The sequence below is a fragment of the Lissotriton helveticus genome, chromosome 9, assembly GCF_964261635.1.
Source record: "Lissotriton helveticus chromosome 9, aLisHel1.1, whole genome shotgun sequence".
Classification (NCBI taxonomy): Eukaryota; Metazoa; Chordata; class Amphibia; order Caudata; family Salamandridae; genus Lissotriton; species Lissotriton helveticus.
The window spans coordinates 1,224,781,651-1,224,807,678 of record NC_136070.1 but is presented as its reverse complement, the minus strand read 5'-3'; the positions used below and the strand labels follow the sequence as shown (position 1 = coordinate 1,224,807,678).

Here is a 26,028-nt window from a genome sequence, read left to right as displayed (position 1 = left end):
GCAGCCCTACATGCCAAGAACAGATGCATACTGGTAAGTAGCATTTTCCGTTCGAGGCATACGGGCTGCAGACCACATACTTTTGTATAGATTGCACATCAGTTTGTCCCTTAGCGGCGGTCACCCACATCTGTTGCAGTAGTTTGAAATAATGTCTTTAGTACAGCCTGGCCCCCTCTTGCTTGTTGTTTTGCCTGCTCATCTACACAGTAGTGTTTTGTAAATGTGTGCGTAGTAGACCATGTAGCTGCTTTACAGATATCATCTAATGGTATGTTTCCTAAGAATGCCATAGATGCTCCTATCTTACGGGTAGAATGAGCCCTAGGAGGAATGGATAAATCGTGTTTCGCTTTTTGGTAGCAAATTTGAATACACTTAACAATCCATCTAGCAATGCCGGATTTTGAAATCGGATTGCCTTTATGTGGAGGTGAAAAGGACACAAACAGTTGTTTAGTTTTACGAAAAGGTTTTGTCCTATCTATGTAGTATAGAATTGCTCTCTTTACATCTAACGTGTGAAGAGCCCTTTCAGCAACGGTTTGTGGTTGTGGGAAAAATACCGGCAACTCAATGGATTGGTTGAGATGGAACGGTGAAATGACTTTCGGCAGAAACTTTGGATTTGTCTTGAGAACCGAATTATTATGATGCAGTTGTATAAATGGTTCTTGAATTGTTAATGCCTGGATATCTCTCACTCTTCTTAGTGATGTGAGTGCTACTAAAAAAGAAACCTTCCATGTAAGAAACTGTATCTCACACTTATACAATGGTTTAAAGGGTGGACCCATAAGTCTTGTAAGAACAATATTTAAATTTCGTACTGGAGAAGGTGGTATTCTTGGAGGAATTATTCGTTTAAGTCCTTCCATGAACGCTTTAATTGCAGGTACCCTAAACAAGGACAAATGTTGTCTGTTTTGTAGATATGCTGCTATAGCAGCAAGATGTAATCTAATTGAAGAGTATGCTAAATTAGATCTTTGTAGATGTAAGAGATAGCATATGATATTTTGTATAGAAACATCTAAGGGGTTAACCTGGTTATGTGTGCAGTAGACAACGAATCGTTTCCATTTTGCTGCATAACATGTTCTAGTGGTAGGACATCTTGCTTCTTTAATGGCATCCATGCAATCAGGGGGTAAATTTAGATATCCAAACTCTAAAACCTCAGGAGCCAAATCGCTAGATTGAGCTGCATTGGGTCTGGATGCATAATCTCTCCATGGTTCTGTGTTAGTAGATGTGGGGAGAGTTTTAGTTTGTGATGTGGTACTACAGAGAGCTGCAGTAGCGTTGTGTACCACGGTTGTCTTGCCCACGTTGGTGCTATTAGAATCAATGTGAGAGAATGTTGCCTTAGTTTCCGTACCACTAATGGAATTAGTGGGAGAGGTGGAAAAGCGTACGCAAATTTGTTTGACCAGTTCATCCATACTGCATTGCCTTTGGATAATGAGTGTGGGTATCTGGCGGCGAAGCGTGGGCATTTGGAGTTGCTTTGTGTGGCAAACAGATCTATCCCAGATTGTCCCCACATTTGAAAAAATGGCTGAAGAACTAGAGTACGCAGCTCCCATTCGTGTATCTGTTGTCTCTGACGACTTAACAGATCTGCCAATTGATTGTGAACTCCTAGTAGATGTTCTGCTAACAGATAAATGTTTTGAGGAATGGCCCATCTCCAAATGCTCTGCGCCAGCCGGGAGAGCTGTAGGGAGTGTGTTCCTCCTTGCTTTTGAATTTAATAGATTGCTGTCATATTGTCCATCAGGACTAGTACAGCTTTGTTTGATAAGTAATGTTGGAACGATTTTAGAGCTTGAAAGATTGTTAGTGACTCCATATAATTTATGTGAAGTACCTTTTGTTTTATTGTCCTCGTACCTTGTACTATGTGACTTTGTAAGTGCGCTCCCCATCCCATGAGAGATGCGTCTGTGGTCAGTATTATTTGTGGAACAGGCTCTATAAACGGCCGGCCCTTTTAAAGGTTTTTGTTGTTCCACCATTGCAGAGAGCGATGCGTCCGGTCGTCTACCACCACCAGATCTGTTATTTTCTGTCGAGCCGGATTCCACTGACCTGCCAAGCATTCTTGTATGGGGTGCATTTGTAGTCTTGCGTATGGGACTATGAAAATGCAAGATGCCATCATTCCTATTAACTGCATAAATACTCTAGCTTGTAGTGAGTGTTGTGCTTGGAATGTTTTGATGAAATTCTGCATAGCTTGCATTCTCAGTAAGTTGGGGTACGCTATTGCCTTGGAGGTATCTATAGTGGCACCTAGGTACTGCTGAGTTAGGGACGGTTGTAGATGAGATTTATTTAGATTCACTGTAAATCCCAACCTGTGCAGCAGGCAGACTGTTTGATGTGTGTGCTGTACGCATTGGTTGTATGACTTGGATTTTATTAGCCAGTCGTCTAGATAGGGGAATACATGAATGTTGTCCCTTCTTAAGTGTGCTGGTACTACTGCTAGACACTTTGTGAATACTCGAGGTGCTTTTGTCACTCCGAAGGGGAGCACCTTGAATTGGTAGTGCTGACCTTCTAGCACAAACCTTGGGTACTTTCTGTGAGACTGATGAATGGGAATGTGGAAGTAGGCATCCTGGAGGTCTAATGTGGCAAGGAAGTCTCCTTTCTCTAGCAACGGTAAAACTTGTTGTAATGTTACCATATGAAAATGGTCTGAGTGTATGTACTGGTTTAGGGGTCTTAGATCTAGAATTGGTATGAGAGACCCGTCCTTTTTGGGTATGAGAAAATAAAGGGAGTAACCTCCTGTGTTTTGATGTTGCTTTGGTACTGGTTCTATTGCATTCTTTTGCAGTAGTGATTCCACCTCTTGCCTTAATAGTAAGAGGTGTTCTTGTGACATAGGACGTTGTCTGGGTGGTATTGTTGGAGGAGTGGAAGTGAGCTCCAGGCAATAACCTGACTGAATTATTTGTTTCACCCACCTGTCTGTGGTGATGGAGTTCCAGACAGGTAGGAACTGTTGTAATCTTCCCCCGACCGGATTGGAATGGTCTGGGGGGATGGAAGGGAAGTCACTGTTTGGGAGTAGAGGCGTTGCAAATGTTGTTGCCTCTGCCTCTGCCCTTATTATTGTTTCCTCTATAACCTCCTCTATAGTATCCCTTACTGGGCGAGGTTTGGTTGGGTTGTTTGTAAGTAGAGGAGGTGTTATCAGTTTGGAAACCCTTTGATGCGCCGCTATACGAGGAGCGACGAAAGGAAGGTCTATGGGCTTGTGTTTGTAAAGCTCCCATTGATTTTGCGGTATCCGTACCTTTCTTCATCTTTTCTAGTGCACATTTGGACCGAAAACATGTGTTGGTCAAATGGCTGGTTTAATATACTGGCTTGTACTTCAGGTTTGAAGCCAGAGATTCTTAGCCAAGCATGCCTACGCAACAATACCCCTGTATTTACTGCTCTGGATGCTGTGTCTGCAGTGTCTAGCGCGCATCTTATGAAGGTATTAGTTATAACCTTTCCTTCTTCTATTAAATCAGCAGCCCTAGCCTTATATTGTTCTGGCAGGTGTTGCATAAGAGACTCTAGCTCATCATAATGAGCTCTGTCAAATCTTGCTAACAGAGCTTGAGTGTTAGCAAAACTCCATATATTGGCAGCTTGTGATAGTGTGCGTTTCCCTGAAGCATCTAAAAGCTTTGATTCTTTGTCAGGGGTTGGAGCATCTCCTGTTTGCGAGTTGGCTCTTTTTCTCGCATTTGACACTACCAGAGAGTCTAATGGCAAGTGCCCCTTAATGTATGCAGGATTAGAGGGAGCCGCTTTATATTTCTTTTCCAGTCTGGGGTTCATTACCCTGGCCCGGACTGGGTCTTTAAATATTTCTGGTGCGTGTTTTACCACTCCATTATTGGTATTGGAAGTGTGGTAGTGGTTTTATGTGACGTTAACAGTGTATCCATAAGAAAATCCTCTTCTATTGGATATGTATGCAGGTCTACACCATGAAAAGTAGCTGCTCTATGGATGAGTTGTGTGAACCCAATGGTGTCATCTGGTGGAGATGGCCTAGACGGGTACGCCTCGTCTTGTGGTAGATCTGGTGCATCTGGTGGATTGTAATCCTCCCATGGGTCACCTGATGATCCAGCCAGATCATCTAGGTCATTAATGTCATCTATTTGCTGATAACACTGTTGTGAGTATGTATCCCCATAATCCTCCTCTTGTGGTATTATACTCTGTGTGCTAGCTGGTGAGTGCACAGGAGAAAATTTTGATAGTATTTATACTTCTGGTGAAGGAATATTTGTAGGGGAAGTCTGAACATGCTTCTTTGAAGGAACAGGAGATGGTTTAGGACAGTCCATTTTCCTCTTTTCAGGCACTGTGTACACCTTTCCAGTGTTTGGATGAATTTTTAGAGTCTTTTGCCTTACATCAGGCTGGAAAAGCTCTTCTATAGGTAAATCCTTTTTCGGCGCCAATTTATGTGGTTTGGAACCTTCAGGCTTAGCTTTCACAGTGTCTATTGCCTTGGAAACAGTTCTTGATTTCGGTTCCGAAGACTTTTCTAGCTTTTTCTTTGGATCCGTGCTTTTTGGATCCCAAGCTTTTAGTGCCGAAGAGTGTTTCGATATGGAAACCGCTTTCGGGTCCGCTTTTTTAGTTGATGGAGTCGTCTTTGCTTCGGTAACTTTTGGAACCTCTTTCGGTGCCGAACTTGGTTTCGGTTCGGTAACTTTCGGCATTGATAGGTGTGTCGGTGCGAACTTCAGTTTAAGCACTTTTTGCTTCTCTGGACCGACAGTCTGACTCGAGCCCGAGCCGACTGGAGGCTTTTTAATACTCTTCGTTGCTGAGCCCGAAGGCGGGGAGTCGGAAGGTTTCAATCGGTGCGCACCCGAAGGCGGGGTTGGAACCAAAGCCTGTCCCGGTATGGGGGGGGGTGAACAGGGTCGATGCTCTTACTCACGACCTGTTGACCAGCTGGAAGAAGATAGTCATCTTCGGATCGATCCTCCTCGCCGGAAGCTGACTCTGCTTCGGAAGCAACGTCTTCTTGTTGTTCTTCGACGACTACCTCGATCGGCGCCTCGTCGATGATGAGGTCTGGTGTCGACGATGATGACTGCTCCATAGCTCTTCGAGCTCGACGATCCCAGATTGTTTTCTTGGACCGGAACAAAGCGCAGGCCTCACAGTCTCGACTCTCGTGCTCTGGAGACAAGCACACGTTGCAAACCTCATGCAGGTCAGTGTGGGGAAACTTGTGTCCACACTGAGGGCACTTCTTGAACGGTGTTCTTTCCATGAGCCAAAGGCCCAGTGGCGCAGTTGGGACCAACTGCCCCGATGAGCGCTGAAATGGAGAAGTGGATCCTCTCTTTGACGCGGGCGACCGGAATCAGTGTCGAAGACGATTTTGATGTTTTAGTAGATTTATGGAATTAAAAGGAGATCGGTAACGGGACCGACCGATGAACACATTTGAGCCCGATGGCAGAAACAAACGATCTGAGGATGGAGTTGATGCCCATGCGCACTACGGTCTAAGGGAGGAGTCAGCTAGCAGACAAAGACACTTCCAAGACAACAACAAACTGTAATCATCCGGGCCCGCCACCAGATGGTGATCTAATGCAAAAGTGTGTGGTCTGCAGCCCATATGCCTCGAACACATGTAGATAGGAACACTGGTCAGCCCTAGGAAACAATTTTATGTAGCACAAATTTTGTGTGCCTCACCCTCTGACCTATGATCTAGAGGGAATTGAACCCCTGAAGCTGAAAACCAAGATAAGTTTGAATCCCAGATTGATTTGGCTACAGTGGATGACTGCCTCATACTCTATGTGGGAGCAGTAAGTTACTGAAAAATTACAGTCCTTGGACTGGATATGCATTTATCAAAGAAATTGTAAAATGCAACCTTATCTACTCACAGCTAGATAAAGGATAATTCCTTTCTGGAGAAAAGCAAGATCAGCTTATATTAAATGAGATGATAAAGATTTATCGCTGCATTCGACTTTCAACACTACTTTTCTCTCCTCTTTCCCGGTTTCATGGAGGGGTCTATTTCTTAGGTTTTTTGGGATGATCTCATTTGTTATTCTAATGTTTTACCACTTTTTTGTCATAGGAACTTTTTAAATGTTTGCTTGTTGCTGTTTTATTTTAGACCCTATGTTGTACTCCAAAGTTCAGGTATTAGATCCATGCTATCAATACTAGGAAAGCTAATCTTTTAATTCAAATGGAAACACGGGTCAAACCACTTTGGGCTTCATTGTGTAGTTTTCTGTTCATTCCTCAGTTTCACCGTGTAGTGCAGGAAGCATTCAAATTGATAATTGCTGAGTGACGACCAGCCCTGCTGAAATCTTCAATTTAGCAAACTTAGGAAAATTACAAAAGGCAGGTTCTAAACTGTAATTGTGATGTAAATTAGCATCTCTGCTTTAACATTACCAGAACAGCTAATTTGCCTTCGCTATGAACAATAGCTTAATTATGTGCTTTTAAAATCAAGTTCAGGAAAATTAATAGCAGGTTTTGCCTAGAACAATAAACCCTTTCCTGCCAAACCATGTAGTTTGTCACTTCATCCAGTTCAATAAATGACTGGGAAAGGACTGGACAAATTGTGCCACCCCTGCTTGAACCAGAAATGAAAGTTGCTACTTTCCAACACACAATTAACACTTTTCTTGCAGCTTCCTTTTTCTTTTAATGAACAAGGATTGTGTGCTGCTGTACTATTAGTCATTGGATCCAGCCAGGCTGTTCATTCTGGGCCTATTTCTCAACATGCAGACTCCTCAGCTTGAAAAGAATCTATATTGACAACAGTGCCCAAGTACAAGTTGTCATGTATACAAATTAATCGCAAAACGAGTGGAAAGGGCTATATTTATCCCTAAGGTGACCTCAAACAAAAGTGTCTCGCCCTTAAGGTTGTTGAGTTCAAAACGTTTTCAATTGAAAACAATTCAAATTATTCTATTGGTATAAAAGTTGATGCACTTTATTCAAAATTAAAGGGATGAGTATTCAAAACTTTTTTGTCAATCAATTACAGCGTGTAGCTTCTTCAGGGCCACCAATTTCATCTCGACTAATAAGTCAATTGTTTGAATTGTTTTTGAGGAACATTATATCATAACAAAACACCTATTATACACATAATAAACTCATTTGGGGTGTCTTGTCCTATGGACAGTGTATCTCAATATAGTTTAATCATTGAATATTATTCACAGACAGTGTTATATCCACAGTTTCAACCTAACTAACTGCTCAACATTCAAACACCTCAGTTTTACTAGTCTATTCAAGGGGGAATAGGCCAGAAGTACTAAGGTTGAGACACTGTATGTAGGGACTAAATACCCCCATTAAATGGCAATCTGTGATTGTCTGTAGCAGATATTGTGATAGGAATTGTTCTATATTTTCTATTATTAACATTCTCCATGGGTAATCCTCTCAGGAGAAGGCTGGTAAATAACACAAACAGAAACTCATTTACGATTTTTTTGTAAAGAATATGGACATTCAGTTTTCTCTGGATCCCCCCTTCAGCCATCTATAGATCTTTCTATTCCATTTTATAAATCTGACACTCTCTGTGTCCCCTCCCACACCCCCATTAGATGACAAGCCACTTAGCCAGTAACAAACCCTCTGCCTCTCCTTGGGACCCTGTCACAGCTCCTCTGTTCAAGGATTATCTTCTGTAACATATCATCTGGGCCCAAACCCTCATTTATTCCTCCCTCTGTAAAAGCTGCATCCCATATAGTCTAAAAAAGAGCTGTGAACTCCATCATTAATAAAACCTATTATGAACCTAGAGGAATGGTCCACTTTTATACTCATTTCTGAATTGCCGTTCCTCAGTAAGCTAAAGGAGAAAGTCATTTACAAACAGCTTTTGAACTTTGTGACCAACTACATTCCTCTCAGATGGGATTTCATGCACACTACAGTACACAACTAATTGTGTCTCAGTTCTTAATGATTTACGACATGCTGCCGATGCCTGCGTTCCTACTGTGTCGACCAATCTGGATTTGACACCTTTTGATACAGTCAATCATGCTGTTCGTTTTGTTCTGTTCTCTTGCATTACCGCACAGGCTTTACTCTGGTTTGCCAACCTTTCCATTTAAGAGGCCCTTCAGGTGTCTCAAGATTCAAAAAGACTCAGTCCTTGTGGGGTGTCCCAAGGCTCCATTTTAAGCTAGCTGCTTATCAAGCTCTATGTTAATCCTTTAGCCCATTTAATTGGGTCATTTGGATTTCCTTTTTTTTTGTACTGTAAGGTGACCCTCTAACGGCAGGATCTTTTTAAAGTTCAGTGCTGGATACGCAAACATCCTCTTACACATAATGGAAGCAAGAAAGAGACTTTATGTTCTCCTTAACTCCTGGATCTACTTTACTTCCCTTTTGGCCCACTTTCATGGGCTCAGTTCATCCTCCGATGACAGCTGTGAGGAACTTGAAAGTAAATATTGATTTCACACTAACTATTAACTACCGGATAAGGTTTCAGTGGTGGTTACATTTTGTCTTTTCCACCGAGGGATTTTGAAGTGTGACTTTACTTTTTCAGACCTGTTCAGAAGATTAAAATCCTAAATGATTTTGTATTCTCATGTCTGGATTATTGTAACTGCATGTATCTGACCTTGCCTTCCTCTTTGATTTATAAATTACCATACTAGCAAGTGGTATGTATTGTAGGAGTCACATTCCTCCAGTTTTAGCAATTTTTTCTCTGGATAGGTCAACTATTCTGCACCATTTTAAATAGTACCTCCCTCTCATGAGTTAAGATCCGTGAGACCTACATCTTGCGATATGGACTACGACCACGCCTGTTCTGCTGCGGCCACATTCAGGTGGATTTAGCTTCCCCTGTATCTACACACAGAATCCATTTTACTACAATTCAGAACACTTTAAAAAACCTGGTTAGTTCCTCAATTTAGCAGAATTCTGCAGCTTTGGAACATTTGTATATGTTACTGAATCTCTAGACCTAGAGCCTTGATACCTTAGTAAGGGTGAAAGTGTGCTTTACAAAAAAATAAATACAGTACAAAATCTATATTTATATGAATACAAATAATTATATGCAAGCAAATAGTGTGTGTTGAATTTTTGTAAACTATGACCATAGCTTACATTAATAAATAATGTTTGCTTCACTTTTACTAAGATGCTCTTTACTGGGGTACATACTTCATCCACAGGGGTGGAATTTGTTTGTACTCTACTGTTTTGAGGAATTTCCATATATTCATAAAAATAGGAGGGCAGGGAACTTTGTTTATATTTTTTAAATTACTCAGGTTTTGCAACCCCAAAGAGTGATTTGGAGCAGGGTTCTCATCATTTTTGTTTGAACTGCCTTCAACCTCTTCCCCTTGCAGCAATATCGGTAGGGAGGCTGGTTTTAAGATGGATGGTCATCAAAGGCCAATGGAAGCAGTGGAGCAGGAATGCAGATAGACCTGCTGCAGAAGTCACTACCATAGGATGTGAGCAATCAACACCAGTAGACCGAATCAACCAATCACTAACCCCTTAATCTACCTGTGTTAATGCAGTGTAGTATTTTTGCCATCAATCAGAGATAAATAAAAAAATAAACTGGGGGGGGGCTTTTCTATTTAATGAATTTTGGGTGAAGGTAAAGATATCAGGCAGAATGAAAAATTGACTGCTTTGCACTGTCAAGGTAAAATAATTGTAATGGATGAGAAACATTAGAAAAATGCATGAGTAAAAGCAAGGATATGGGATAATACAGAAATAAAATCATTGAATACAGAGGAGAAAAAATATGAGAGCAATATAAAGAAATGTGAGGTGTTGTAATAGCATATCAAGATACAAGAAATGGGGCAGGGGTAGTGAGAAATAAAAAGTCGGACAAAAAACTGGGGCCGGGATAAAACTAAGAAAGTGAAGGAGAAATACCAAAATATGAAACTGGAAAGGTATACTAAATTAATGTAAAGGAAGGATATGAATACATCTGGGAAGACAAAAAGTGTGATGTGTCTGAACCAGGAAAATTTTTTTTTTTAGAAAAGTGGCAAGAATAAATGTGGGTTTGCTTAGGCGGGCAATCTTTTAAGATAGGAGGTCAGCTTGGTGTCTACGAGATGCTACTATTGGCACAGACTTCAAGTTACTACAAGTTGTACACTTAAAACTGTTCGGTTTTAACATGGCACAGCCTCTCTGTGTTGAGTAGGTGATGGTAAAATATACTGGAATCTCCACTGAAGCAGAGGTGCCTGAAATAATTTTTTTATTGAATTTTTGTTGTGCGGTATATGTATGTGTGATTGCTTGCCAACAAAGGAGCCAAATTTATGATGCTCCAGATAGAAGTGTTTGTGTAAGGATAGAGGTGCATGAAGTCCATTGATAGCAGGCATGAGATCCCCCAATGCAACTGGGCAGGAGTGAAGCCCCATCTAATCTGTTCAACATCACCCTCAGACTGTTAACTCTATAATGATCACCAGCCCTGTTTTGTCTGAAATTACCTTGTCTGGGATCCCCATGAATGTGGGCTCTTGTTGGCTCCTCATCATGTTGAGTTATTGAGACAGATATGGACCAGGAATGCTCTATGAAACTGCTCCCTGTGTTCGCCCTAAGTTGGCAGGGTATGCCCACAAGTGAGTCCCTTGCTTACGTTGCCGCTGGATCCAAGCTAGCCTGGCTGATGATGGCTGATTAGCCAGAAACCGGTCCCAGATGCTAGTTTCCGGTCCAGGGAGGACATGGCTTGGCAGTTCGGTCTGGACTGTTCCCATGAGGCACAGGGTCAGGACTGATTTGCATATAGCCATGTCTGAACTGGGGTGGCGGAGTGAGCTAAAGAATGATGATGGATTAAACCCAGATCAGTTGACTGGGGGTGAGTGCTTGCAATGTTCAACACTCCGTCCATCATCCCCTTTGGTTCCACCAGAGGCTCGGGTCAGTCTAATGTTAGTCTGCCCAGTGCTTGGGTTGGTAGAGTTTTGCCCAGCTCATAGGAGAGACTTTGTCATGCCAAGAGCTCCATAAGCCCCATCTCTTGCTGTCCACAAGTATTCCCTTCAACGAATAGAGCTGGAGGCCTGCACCATTTATTATGCTCGGCAGCTCACCACATTTTCAGAAAGATTCAAACTACTATAACACAATCAGCCACTTGCACACAGGGCACTCAGGCAACCAATCTCTTTTAGGAATCCTCAATCATACAATACCCAGCTCATGCAGCAGACACACGTCCTATCACTCCATACTTCTCCGGAGGTGGGACATACCTCACCATCTCTGGCGTCTGCAAAGAGACGTCACTATCACACAACACATTTGAAAGCTGGCAGACAAACATCCTCACACATTCTCCTGTAGGCAAGCTGTCCATACAGCTTTAAACCTGTTACATGAATCTTTCAACTGCTCCAGTTTTTCCAAATTACATTATATTTTCACACGTGTTAAAGTACGGCAGGATTATCCATTGCACTATCTGGGGTGTTTCATCTGCTGGGTAATAGCCTTACACACCTTTAATGCATGCATGAAAGACATAATGCACATTACTGAGAAACAATTCATGTGGATATTTTTTTCTTACCCATAAGTGTGACATCATACTCTATCTGGAACAGCCCTTCCTGACAGCACTGCCGGAGGATGTTCAGAGAATCAGAGTGAGTTACGTTGTGAAGAGGGATGCCATCCACGCTTAAGATCCGGTCCCCAACTTTCAGAGTCCCCTCCCTGTAGGAAGAAATGGCAGAGAACAATCTTAACTCTAGGTCTATTCCACTCAATATAACTTCAAGAATAATGATATTCTTAGAATTATTTTTTTAGTGCCAATTATTTGCTATATGCATATTAAGAGACAGTTGAACTGTTGCTGCAGAGCACAGTCAAGCCATTAAAGCACAGAAGCTGACCAGCTACACTCCCACTCTCCCATCCACATTAGTTCACTCCAAAGGCAGTGACATAACATTTCACTGACCAAACAGACCCCCACCAGAACAATGTGAATTTACAGAACTGTGTGCCAATGATGCGCAGACTCTGAAATTGCTTCAACTCCCATTTCCCATTTACATTTTTTCCATTTATCATGTGATTGTCCTTAGAAACACTCAAAACCAGAATAGTATTAGCAAACCCTGGCTAGGAGGCTAGCACTGTTGTATGAGCCAATCCTGGATATCTAAACCGGACAAGTCATTGCCATAATTTTCAAAGAATGATTATAAGGAAATAGCCTTGCCTTCAAGACATTGCTATGAAATATTCTGAATCACTTTTTCGAATGCTCTGATTCTCATTTTTGATGACCTACAGACCATCGCTGAAAACTGAACTTTTTGAGTACCCTTTCAGACAACATATTTTAATATCTAAACTATCTCGACTTTTGTATCTGGATTGGCCAACTTTCTACTCTACAGTCAAGAACTATCACAACAAAGATGGAGGCTGTTAACCTCACTCAGCTTATTATTGGGGCAACACAGACCGCCACGCCTTGGATGCTGTCTACATCCTGAATTGTGTGATCACGGTAAAAGATACTTACAAATCACCAAAAGAGTTCTCCATCTCATCTTTTTCAGTCAAAAGCTCCTGGCAAATAGAAATGCAACAATAAGTGTGTCCTAAGTCAACTAATGTGGAGACGACCTAACATCTATTCACTTAACTCAGCTCTCAGAGGTACTGCCTTCCAACTAAATAACAGAAGTACTCAGCTCTTTAAAGCATTCAATACACATTCATCTCAAGACATCCACGTTCCCAAACTGACCACATAAAATCCCTTAGTGCAACAAAGGGACAAAGGAAATGAGAGCAGAAATCATTTCACTTTAACGCCAATGGAATAAATTCAGGAATTAATGCAAAAAAACTTATCTCCAATGACTTTGTGATCAGCAAATCTTCCATCCACAAGGCAAAAAAGTCTAAAATATCTAATCAGATCTCGAACACCTAATGCCCTTCCAAGGCTTCTCACTAAATTCTGCAATCTGGACTGCACTTTCCTAAGAATGTAAATGTCTCAAGCTTTCTAGAACTCCAAAGCAATGATGCTTAAACAATTACTAGGAACAAGATGTCTGAAATGCAGGCCAGTAAAACAATGATTAAAAGGATTATCAACTGACAAGAACTGGTGCCCTTAGTCACCTTATGGTTTCCACATTCCATGATCTGATATTGTTTAGTGGACCAACAGCATCCCCATCAGACCCCTGCCCATTACCAACCAACAAGTAGCCTACCCTCAATGGTTGCCACAACTCCAGCACTGAATATAATCAAGACTACACCATCATCAGGCACCTTCCCCTCAGACTAGAAGAAATGCTACATTAGACGAGTCATCAATACTACAGAAGCAGCAGACCTACCCAGCTATCGAATATAGGCCAATCTCAAATGGTCTATTCTTAGGAAAATTGATCTACAGATCGGTGTTCATGCAGATCTCCAAATTCCTAGAAGAAAGACTCCTTCTTTCAGATCAACAATCAGAACTTCTTGCCCTTAATAGTAGGGTGGAATGACCTAGCTTCTTAGCCACCCAAAACGGAAACAAATAACGTAAAGAATCTACTAGTAACCACATGCAAAGCTATCTCATTCTCCTTCGTCCCGTTAAGGGGTTAGCAAAGCTACTTGTGTGCAGAAAATATGCGAGTAGCTTCTACCATCCTTGTATGCCATTAAAACACTTTCCACAAAGGCTACCCAGCATTCTTCCACTGTATGGGCGGCTCCTCCGCTAATGTGGAGTAGCGTCGCCCCACCGCTTTTAGCAGTGCAAAGACAGAAAAAGAAAATAACAAAAATGTATTTTATTTTTCGTGCTGAAGCAGGTTAAGGGGCGGGCACAGCTTGGCTGTCAAAGCAGCCAGCAGGGGGAGAAGGAAATATGTGCACTTAAGTGCGTATCACCGTTTGGATGGCCCAACCGTCATGCGCACTTCGCATATTCCCCACCAGGCTGTACTGCAAAGCCTGGAGGGGAACATGCACAGGCTCCCACTGCCTGTCTGAGTACCATACCACGGCGCTCAGACCAATCACAATGCTGCATAGCAGTATTGTGATTGGCTTAGGGCAGTTGCGTAACAAAGAACCATGCAGCACGGGGGCACGAGCTCCAGAGGGCCCCTCAGCACAGTATGCTGGCCTGAGAGCTCCTTAGTGAGCCCGGAAGGGGGCCCCTCCATGTACTTTGAAGAGGGGCCCCCTCGAGTTTCGTGATGCAACTAGCTTATGGGAGCCCGTTTGTACTTTACTGTTCCAGCCGGACCAAGCAGACAACGATGGAGGAGATTAGGCGGCCTTATAAGGTAAGTGCTTTTTATGTTTTTTAACCCCCCCTACACCCCGCCACCCTCGTTTAGTGCCAGCCGCGACTGGTACTTTCAAACAAGAGCATCCTATAAGCGTGCATATTTCTATCACTCCTTTTTGCATCACAACACACCAATGTGTAGCATCAAAAAAGAGCATAACTCTGGTCCTTGTGCGTACCACTGTTCAAACGGACAAAATGATCCCACACTTCCATTCAAGCACTGCCATGTACCATTTCTCAAATGCCCTTTTATTTTGAAGGATCCAGACATCTACTGAGGTTGAGCATGGTCTTTGGGACATTTTATTCAAGAACAAATATCATGCACATTGTAAGTAGCACCACAGTCTATCTGACCAACAGGTATGGTACATACATTAGCCCCTTGGGCCACACAGGGCTCTTCTTCCACAACTTGAAGAGTGAACCTGCGTACTCTTAAAAGCGAATGCACTATTGGGCAAGATCCATTTTCTGTCGGATATTTACAATGAACACCAAGATCATAGAGATTTTTTTAAGAATCAGAAAGGCTATTTCCATCATTAAAGGAAGAGAGAAGTTGGTGCTCAGGTCCAAACAGACTTGTGTAGGACAACTCTTCGACATCCCCTCAGCAGTGACCAACCCAAACAAAATAATGCTTACTTCTAGATGATCACTGGATGGTCATGGTTATAGTTAACCCCTTTGCCGCGGCCACGATTTCACGGAAGTGCGGCACTTCCGCAAAAAAGAGCGGGCCGTGTCGGCTGTTGGCCGATGGCAGCACTAGCGAGGTAGTGCTGCCGGCAGCACGCAAGGGGTTAATGTAGATTTTTGATTTTGTGCATGCTCTGCAGGCATGCAAACTTTCCGCCAGTGCTTTATTTAAGCCTGTGGAAGCCAATGGGGCCTACAGCACTTATTGTTTGGACCGCTCGGTCCCACCCGCACTCACTTTTTGCTATCAGACATTCCCCGATAGAAAGAGAGGGAAAACGCACAAACTGGAAAACAGCAGAAAATGAAGACTGAAAACCTGTCAACAGGTGAGAAAGCTGGAACCTGCAAGAATGAGATAAAGGGGCCGGGAGTGTCTGGCAGGGGATTAAAGAGACCTGAGGTGGATTCAGTACTTCCCCAGCCTTAGTGCTCTGCATGGGGACATTTAATTGCACCGGCTGCTGTCTTTTCATCAGTGCTATGGGCACCGGCACTCATTATGCTACAAATTAAGCACTGCTTTCCACTAAACATGAACTTGCATTACAATTTTTTACACTGATGGACATACTGGCGGCAAATTCAACTATCCATCTCATATTTCCACTGCAAACTAACCTTTGTGGGTGGCTCCACATGCTTTGTGTTCGTAAAATACCAAAAATTGCACTGGCTTTTGGTATCACACCATTCTTGCCTTAAGATTTACTGAAAACATGCAGACTTCTATTCTGCCCAACATGGATACAAATGAATAAAGACCTACTGACTAGCAGAACTGCATCCCAGTTCACTGCATAGGAGTGTTTAGTCATACCCAGACAAGAGAAGCTTTTAGTATCCTCTAGGAACCCCTCTGGAATTTCCAGTGTTTAAATCCAGGAGATATGAGTCTGACAAGTGCTTACATTCCTGCTACTGGGAGGCGGGCATCTTACAGAGATGGGATACTTCGAGGCACTCTGTACCTCCATAGTAGATGTAAATAGATGCAGAGCTCTTAAACCTTAACACAGGTCATGTTAAATTTAAGACTGATGGCAGAGTTTGCTTGCTGACTATTAGACTGGAAATATTTTCTTTAAAAAAATGACCAGTTATGTAAAAAAAAAAACACCAAAAAAAAGCGACGCCGACAGTTTCTACTTAATTTTCCCCCCAAAGTGTATAACTAATTAAGATCCTGCCAAATCGGTTCAGATATGATTTGATAAAAAACTCTGCAGTTAGTCAAGGAACATTTTAATTTTAAATGTAAAACACCGTTAAGGGACACTCATCCATTTAGGAAAGGCAGTGCAAGTTACCTACTCAGATTTTTTATTTTATATTTGATGGATTTCTTTTTGTTTGCAGTGAACACTGCTTGTTTGCTATTTTATAGTATCATACTACTCGGAATCCCTGATGGAAACTGGTCTTAAAGATTGGAAATGAACTGCTAATTTCAATATCACCAACATACTGAATTTGGGGTTCCCAACCTAGATCCAGGTCGTGAGGGAAGAATGCATCCTTCTGGTTCCCGAATTTTCTGTATCAAATCGCTATTGTATTTTTTGCCAGTCCAATTGGTTCGATTGGCGAACTGTTAACTTTGGGTCCAGAACATCTAATGTTATATAATTACATTCTAGGGTAGTTTATAGGCCCATATCATCAGCTGTGAAAAGAATAGCAGGTAGGCAGTCATAGCCACCAGCCCGAGGGGAATTTAAAATCATTAACTATTGTTGCTAAAGGGCCCAACTCCAATAATTCAAGGAGCCTAATTCCAAGATTGTGAAACAAGACTGGTTCAACCATACTCTTTGATATACTGCCTAGTTTTTAATATATCCCGATATTGAACAATCGGGTTGACATCCAGGCAGACGGTGACCTCTTGCCCTACTTACCTTTGATCCATATGCAATTCCCAGTTCTCAGCTAACCTCCAAACCAATTACATCATTCAGCTAATTAAGTTGCAGGAAGATTTAAAGCTTCCATTTTGTATATGTAATCAAGCCGATTAGGGTTTAAAAATCATTTGAAAAATTAAAATAAAAAAATCATTAAATGCACTTGATCCAGACATCACAGAGTTGCTCAACTCCTAAATTCCATAATGGTGGGTCTTTTTTGTACTAAACCTACAGTTACACCACCACTGAAGAAACCATTGGCAAATTCACAAAAACAGCCAAATAACTAGCCTATTTGTAATATATTATTTACCATCAAGTTCCTTGTGTGTTGGCCTTTCACAGGGAAAAATTACCAACAACCTGCATGATCACAGATAAGACTTCACAATTCCTGGTGAAAGGCAACACCTTTGGAACACATCTGAGAATTTCTCCTTTGTTTATTTGACTAAGACCATCTCCCCACTTAATACTCTGAAAGAATCTGTAATCCACAATATGGTGGACTACAAGGCCCAACTCAAAGGAGTAGGATTGACAAAAACAACCTTGAAATTGACCCATTTACTCGGAATTAATTGCCCACTCCTAATTAATATTAGGGAAGCAAATTTCCATCTGTAACAGCTGGCCTTTGTGAATCATGCAATACTGGACATATCATGGATCAAGGTGGCAACACAACATGTGTTCTGATTTCTGCTACATTTTCCTACAATAACCCAGAAACAGAATCAGAAAGAAGGGCCAATCTTGCGTGTTGAAATTGAATGAAAAATATGCTCTTTGAGTAATTTTCTATTTTGATTTTATTGAATATATGCGAGCTGCAGTTTATGCCGAGTGTACTCTAATTACTAGCGAGGCGTTAAACGCCATATTTAGTACTCCAATTACCTGTCGGCTGGACCACCTGGTCTGACGTAGGTAACCACCAATGGTCTGGATTTGTGCCAGTCATCGTGTGCGCCACCTGGAAGACAACCAAAGAGACTGAAACATTTTCAATGGCAGGTGGCTCTACCCACCACCTCCGCCTTCTGTTTCTGGTGGAAGAATACATTTATTACAGTTGAATTGTGGAACACTGCAGTGTTGAGAATTGACCTTTAATCGCCTCAACCTTTTAATCAACATGACTACAATTTACCATTAGTTGACAAGACTGTCAAAGCGAACATTACACATGCAACTTAAGACATCTAATAAATCTGGATGTACCAATAAGACTTCTCTTCTACAAATCTGCAAGCATTTCATGAAACTGAGTGGCAATCTGATTTTGCAGGAGAGTCAACTTAAACGTTACCATTGGTGGATTGTTTACCAGCAAAAGTAGAAGGAAAACACTGGTGACGTTTTTACTCTAAAAATTCGAAAAATGTTGGTGGAAATACATTTGGGTTAAAAAAAATGGTATAATTTTGCAGTTAAGTCAAGTGTGAAAAGATGGAACGTGCCCAATTCTGTCCACAAATTCAGAATTTAGCTAAACCCTAGGTGGAGGATTGTGATAAAGCATATTATAATTTAGACATTTAAACAGGTTTGTGTATAACTTATAAGCAAAGTTTGAGGGACTCGACGAGTATTTGCAAGAGAGTCGGAAATTACAATATCAGCATGCATGTGCGACCGACCTCTCATCACAAAGCCAAAACTGTTCCCTTCTTTGTACAGCGAGATTTCAATGGTCTTTGGAATAATAGCCAGCGTGCTTTCTGGAGCTGCAGGGAGGAAAAAAACATTTATAGATTTAAAAAACAAATCTCTTAAAGAAGTTGTGTGTGCTAAAGCAGAAGAATGTTCAGTTTTGGAAGAAACACAAAAAAACAAAATAAAAGAAGAGGAAAATAAATTTGAAAGCTTTAAGAGATTAGATGCAAGTTAATTCTTCAAATGTTCTCATTAGTATCGCCTGCACTATGAAAAAACTACCAAACATTACACTAGCAAGCCTATCACATAATCTTTATATATTGTTTTAGGAGTACAGAATAAAAAAAATCATGAATGGCAGAACAACACACTGCACCAGTTCGTCATAGTGAGCAATTGAGAAGTAATATTTCTAAATATTTCAAAGCTTAATAGGATCATCGCTTTCAAGCAATAAAATATGTGGTCTTAATGAGCATCACAATTTGTCTTGCAGTGAAGAGTTATTATGGAGATGGGCTGGTGGGACTTTGTCCTAATGGACATGTTTCTGCCTATGTGGAACATCAGATTACATGACCCTCGCAAAGTGAATCAAATAAGCATCATTAGGTGGATTAAGTGCAGTGCCATCTATCACAGCCAGCAGAAAACAATTTGTAGGGACATATTTCAGACCTCCATCTATGACCAAGGCTTGGTAAGCTAGGAAGATGAGCTAGCCGTGTACCGGAACTGTGTGGGGAAGTGGGTGGGGACTGGCCAGACTCCTTGAGTAGAGAGGCCTCTAGCCACTATCAAATTCCTTTCCATTTACAAATGCATTCTTAGGTTTGACTTCCATTGATTTATGGGCCATCTGGGTGAGATACAGAGTTCTCATTACTCTGCACCAAGTTGTTAAGGGCAAAAGCTACATATTAAGTGTACAATAAGGCCACAGGTCATTTTCTCAAGCTATTCATTGGAAATACTATATCTTATTTTTACATTTTTAACCAAAAATTGCAACGTCAAAGTCTTTAATATTTATTCTAAGCTGACCATTTCGTGCATCGGTTCTATTTGAAAAGTCTGGTACCAAAATAAGCATCTGGTGGCAGTGCCTTGTTAGCGCCACCGTGCCCAGCAAAGTCTGAGACCACGTACCTAATCATTGCTCTCCAGCATGTGTACTAACTCTAAGTTTCACTGCAGGCAAGGTCTTGTCTACTTTGAGAAGATCAGAGACAGGTGGCCTTACATCTCATGGGACGGGCCTCTCCGGAGCTCCTGGGACCCTCCACACCTCGTTGCAAAGGGTATCCAGGGAGAACGAGCCTAATAACTCTGCATCACTCTCAGAAGCCACACAGCCTCTTCACTCATATGTATGCCTAAGCTATCTAAATTGTAAAGAGTTTCCTAATTTGCAGAAGGCCATATCAGCAAACACATTATGGCACATACCTTCCCACTGCACAGGTATGAAATATGTTCCAACACAACGCACAGCAGAAAGGGGTTCCAGAAAAGTGAGTGCAAATACTGCTTCTAAATAACTTACTTTACCCAGTCTCTGCCCCACTCTCCATTACGAACCTACTAATACCAGCTTCAACATAAAGTAGGACATCACCAGAGGCAACCTTCCCCCTTTTTTGTTCGGCAAACCAGAGGACCTCTCACCAACCTTGTGTTCAAATAATAAACAACATAGCTCCCTATCCGGTATCAGATCCACTCTCATGGTACACTGACTGAACGAGCCAAAAGAAAGCTTGCGGCAGCTCAAGGCTACGTGGAGGAGAAAGATCTTCCCTGTGATCACAATGATTTTAAAAACCTTCGTACTTGTATCAGACGTCCATTTTACAAGCTAATTCGCCGGCATGTCAAAATTCAACCAGAACACCTATAGGGAATGATTTCACAGTGGAGTCCTAGAAAAACTCACAATGCGAGAAAGTATCAGGGTGATGGATAAAATAATCCTCTTTCCAATGCATCACCTCACCTTGCACCAGACGAAGAACCTTCAATTATCTGAAAAGTACCTGCTCGCTCAGACCTTATATTTACCCAAGCCCCAGGCCCAGCTGAAGAGTCTTTGGGCTATTGAGCTATCCAAAAGTCTTACCAAGTTTACCAATGCTGATGCAGTGTATTACCACACATTCTGCTGATTACCACAAATTCTGGAGAAAATTGATGTCAGTCGGGGTAGCTCACACTGGGATGTTTTTCATCAATTCCGTGTCTTCTGAAATTGATCTCTTCATGCTTTGAGGACAGCAGCATTTCATAATGCCCACAATAAAAATTAAAGACTACTTTCAGATTCATAGATATGACTTTTGCTTCAAATTTAAAACTCAACACAGACACCCACTTTCATATCTGCAACATTTGTGCTGCAAATACTGAACCAGGGCTGTATTTTAGTTGGTAGCAACGTAATGACTCTAAAAACTGAAATCTTTTTCCTTAAAAGGAAGGCAGCACTCATGTTGATGCGTTTAACTCACCTGTTGCACTTTCTCCCCTGTGCTAGAGACGTGAATCGTTCACGATGAAATGATCTCTTCCCTTCCAATGTCACGGCCATGCCCACTGTTTTTATTTTCATAAAAATTTCATGATTGCGGATTATTCATTTTGTTTATAGCCTTTTGCATTACACAGTCACAAATGATTTCCATCTTGAACAAGCAAATTGCCTTTATCTAGGGCCCTAACACTACAGTTACTGGGATAAGTCTCAGTTGCTTCCATCTAATTATATTTACTTGAAATCAAAGCCAATGTGAGCGTTGATGTGTCAGCCACAAGCACCTGGATAACTCCTCATGGTCATACTGTAAGGACATTGTTCAGCATGACCACACCATGGTTCTAATGCAACTACATAGATTCGTACTTGTCTCGGCCCCTTCCCTTCCATCTATCATGAAGGTCCTCTGGTTTGCCGAGCGACTTTCCAAGCTAGAGGATGTGATCCCAGAGCTTCTTTGTACATTAAACTTCCATGATAATGTCTCTGTCCTGTAAAGCAAGCCTTTTACATTGTTGATGCAGAGAAGTTGGTGGTGCATCACCCTTGGTACGGCTTGAAGTATTGTGATATAACCTAGATTTCACCGCCGTTGGCTCCAAATGGTATCCAGCTTTTTCTTGTATGTCAATAAGCCGGTCACATTGAAAATACCTCATGGAAAATGTCATCCAAAATGTATAAGAAAGGATACAATGGATAAGGGGTGACAATGAATCAGAGTTCCATGCAAGCAACTGAGCCGCAATACGGGACTCTTGAAACAAGGGAAGACTGTACAGAGAGTTTAGAGAAAGTCTATCTGCCAAATATCATAATTTGAGCCCAATCTTTATACTGGAGTGATGGCACGTCACACTGATTCCTGCAGATCTGCACTCACCCCACCACACTCTTCCTCTCGCCCAGCCCTCCCTCCAGCGTTCCCTTCCTTTTGCCCAACAGACTCAAGGAACTCTTCCCTGTGACCCAGTCCAGCAGTTACTTGTGTGCCCTTAATCTGCCTGTGTCTACACCTACTTCCCGGAGTGATACCCGGTGTATTCCTTATGTGTCTTTAACAATGGTAGTATTGAGAACTTCCTTTTCCTCCATCCGATCCTACCAGCCGTCACTAGTGTACACTCTTCTTGGTCCATCTCCAGGAATGGACTCTGGTGCTTCAGCTTATTACCCTCCCATAGGTCACATCTGGTGCACTCTCCTATTTCGCCCACAGAAATGGTAGGCTGTACCTTCACCAACTTTATCACCTTTGATGCCAAACCCAATCCATTCCCTTGCCCAACCATTTCTTGAGTGGTTCCTTACGCAGTTCTCCCCCACTCCCCCAATCTGGATCATGGTGGTACTTGGGACTCCTTGGGTGGCGGTGCACCTTGCATCCTGTCTTCCGCTTTACTGCAGAACTTAATGAAGAGTGCAAAGTTGCCACAATGTTTGAACTAACTGAACCTTTCCTGTGCAAACCATGACAATTTAACAGTAGACATTTCTCCGGCACCCTTTTGCTAAACTGGCACTTTTTTCTTTAAGCACAATGGCCCTTTGCGTACATGGGTGCTCGTTGGAGGCAACATTATGTTTCGGATTGATGGCATGCGGGGAGTATAGCCGGCATGTCCAAGAAAAAGCGTGTTCTGTCGTTTTGTATCAACTTCGAGGACTGTTCAAGATTCGAGGCCTCCAGTTGGACGAGAGTCAATTTGTATTTTGCAACAACCAAACATCGGCAATTAACTAGCAAACAATGTTTCTGAAATGGGTATCACAGAAAGCCAAGACTGCTACAGGCAGGGGTTTAAGTGGGCCAGGTCCTGCCGGTACTCAGCACCAGCAGCTCTAAAATGCAGGTTCTGAGACAGGTCCTTATCGGGCTCTCCATTGTTTCCCTCACCTTCTGGGTTAACAAAAAAAAAATCTTAACTCTGCAGCAGTACTGCCCTTCACTGCTTTTGATGGAACTTCAAAGAGACTCCTTATAGTTCCTTCCGTCTCATCATTTCAGAACTTTTTTTAAGGTATTACTATTGTGGCGCTTTACATGAGCACCCGTTACATTACACAAGGACATATTCATTTTTTGAATCACAGGCTATTGAGCCGACGCAGAGTCTCGAACCCGTTTCCCCCAACTCCAAAGTTGGCAGTTCTGCCACAATCTCTCGCACAAGAACTGAGGCATTTATAATATTGTACACAAAAAAGCCATGGTTGTTGCTGATTTATCTCATGGAACTAACCATTGACAAAGCCAATAGTCCCAGCTTGTTGTAGGTTTAATATTACTTGTATTATATATCTTGATGCAATGACAGAAGTAGCAAAATACCAGACGGGCGGCACATTGTGCTATGCACCGAATTTTAGCTGTAGTCTTTTAAGCCACACCCTTAATTATATCGACCACGCCCGTTCGAGAGCCTCCCCCCACCCTAGTCTTTTCATCCCACTTAAATGTTTCTTTTTGGCAGTGAGAGAGACACATGCCAAGAGCGACAATGAAGACAACACAATGGCCGAATTAAATTACAGCAGATTTGGCAGAAAGATAAACCTTTACAAAGAAATTACAAATGGTTGTGACTTAGTGTGAATCTTTTTAGCCGTTTTAGAGAAATTAAGCTTAAAAAACAGAGATATCTAGTGCCGGAGTACTTTTGTGGTTCTAAACAGTAAATGAAGCATACTAATTGGCTGGATCCATGGGACTGAGAGCGGTTCAGTGGAACAGAGGGCTGCGATTGGCTGGCCGTGAAACAAAGAGAAATGTGGACACCATTTTAGGACTTGGGGCCTCCGTTCCCATGCCATGAAAATAAAAACAATTAAATAAACATAAGGGGAAGGGTACCATAACCTAGCCCCTGGCCCATGTGGAGTGATCCCTGAGGGACACTATTCCCCCTTGTGGTCAAAGTAAAAAATTCTAATTTGCATCACTGCTGAATCGCAGTATTCTTGCAGTACTCAGAGGGGAAATTTTCTGCAGTACTGCAAAATTGCAATGAAATTACTGCAAGATTTTTGTGGGAGGAGAAAACCAAAACAAAGTTAGGTGGGTGTCCATGAGTTTTTCTGTGAGCGGGGGTGGTTGGCCAGCAATCGGGTGTTGCCCACCCGAGGGGCTTTAGGGCACAGCATGTAATTGGACGCCCACAGGAGGTTGGTTGCCCCATTCTGCATAGACACAAAGGCTAAAGATAGGTATGGTAACGAAAAATCAATTTACTTAAAAAAAACTATAAAAAAAACTATAAATCCACTGAAAAATCCAAACATTTTGAACTCTGAAAATCCCTGAAATTTACCAGTTATATTTAACTCAACATACTATAGCTCATGCCCTAGCATGCTTATGACCTCACATATTACATCACTCATGGCATGTTCTATCACATCTTTAAGAAAATCATTGATGACATCTGAAATTACATTTAGACAACACTGCCAGTTGCTTCAACTGTGCGTTTCAATCAGGTCACCTGTGCTGGTCATGGTCGCCTTGCTTCTTGCTATTACAGGACAGACTTCTCAGTGGGCTAGGTGCACTCTCTAAATCAGTGAGCAGACAGAGTGCATCCAACCGACTGAGTAAACAAACAAAAGAAACCAAAAAAACAGGGATTGTGGTACAAGGAGTTCTCATCGGAGTCAACCCAGTGGTGAAGTAACTGCAAATTTTTTTGGGGGGCCGTGCACCACGTGTCTACATTGCTCGCGCAGAGTACATAGTTACACACCTGCTTAGGAGCCCATCACCCGAGGGAAAAACTAATTCAGACCTCATCGGTAATGCAAATGAGCAGGCATACGAAGGGCAATCTCAAATACTTGCAAACTGATAATCAGTTTTGGTCACCTGTGAGGAGACTGTGGCCCGCAAATGTCAAGTCTCAACATAGTATAGTATGCCAAAACCTCAAACTTGAGAAGTTTCAGTACATTCTGGATCCATTTGGACAATTTTAATAATCCCACAAATGACACAATGCAAATTGTGCATATTAGTGAGCGGTCACAATAAGGAGAAGTGCACATACTCTGCTGCTCTTGAAAAGCATGGCCATGGGAGGGTAACCAGAGGGGGTCTCCTACCTGTCATTCAAGTCAAGGAAGATGGTGTTTGAGCAGCTGCATTTAGACAAATGGAATGGAGATCCCGACTGACAATAGAGAATCCAACACAAGTTAAACTAGCAGTGGTCTAACATTGAAGGATGAAATTAACACAGGAATGTAACCAAAAAGCATTTGTCTGCAAGAAAAACTGGATAAACCCTAAAGTCGGTGTAAATAATTTCTTTAGACTCATCTTCCACACACATTTCCTAACAAATCCAAAAATAATAGCACAGAGTTATTGAATAATACTTAAATATAACCAATAGGACAAGATAACCGAGGCACCTTAAATACACTTCTATGATAACAAAACACACACAAAAGGAATATCCAGAAGAAATTCACCTGCTGGTGGGAGTTCATACTCCACCTCAAGGACCACCCGCTCCCCAACGTTCTTTAGGAGGCTGATAATCTCATCATGGCGAAGCTTGGTCAGGTTGATGCCATTCACCGACTTAATGTAGTCGCCGATGTTTAATTGGTCACTTCTGAAAAACAAATGTATTAACTTATAAAATGATCCATAAACAAACAATGGGAAGGACTGATGGCTTATGACCACAACCACATATGGTCTACAGACAAACCACTACAGATTACCTAAAAGCACATAGTAGGCAACCGAACCGCCTACTGAATTCTGAATTTACTGAAGCCACATTTACATT

General features: G+C 41.9%; 1 protein-coding gene across 2 annotated transcripts in view; it reads right to left on the bottom strand.

Annotated features, from left to right (window-relative positions):
* GRIP2 (glutamate receptor interacting protein 2) overlaps positions 1-26,028 on the bottom strand; it is a 476,068-nt gene that overhangs the window by 164,564 nt on the left and 285,476 nt on the right. For both annotated transcript variants that reach the window (XM_078661710.1, XM_078661711.1), the window contains exons 4-7: positions 25,703-25,848; positions 18,681-18,767; positions 17,938-18,013; positions 11,666-11,811 (exon numbers count right to left, since the gene is read on the bottom strand). In XM_078661710.1, coding sequence (XP_078517836.1) covers positions 11,666-11,811; positions 17,938-18,013; positions 18,681-18,767; positions 25,703-25,848 — 455 coding nt within the window. The remainder of the gene's footprint in view (positions 1-11,665; positions 11,812-17,937; positions 18,014-18,680; positions 18,768-25,702; positions 25,849-26,028) is intronic.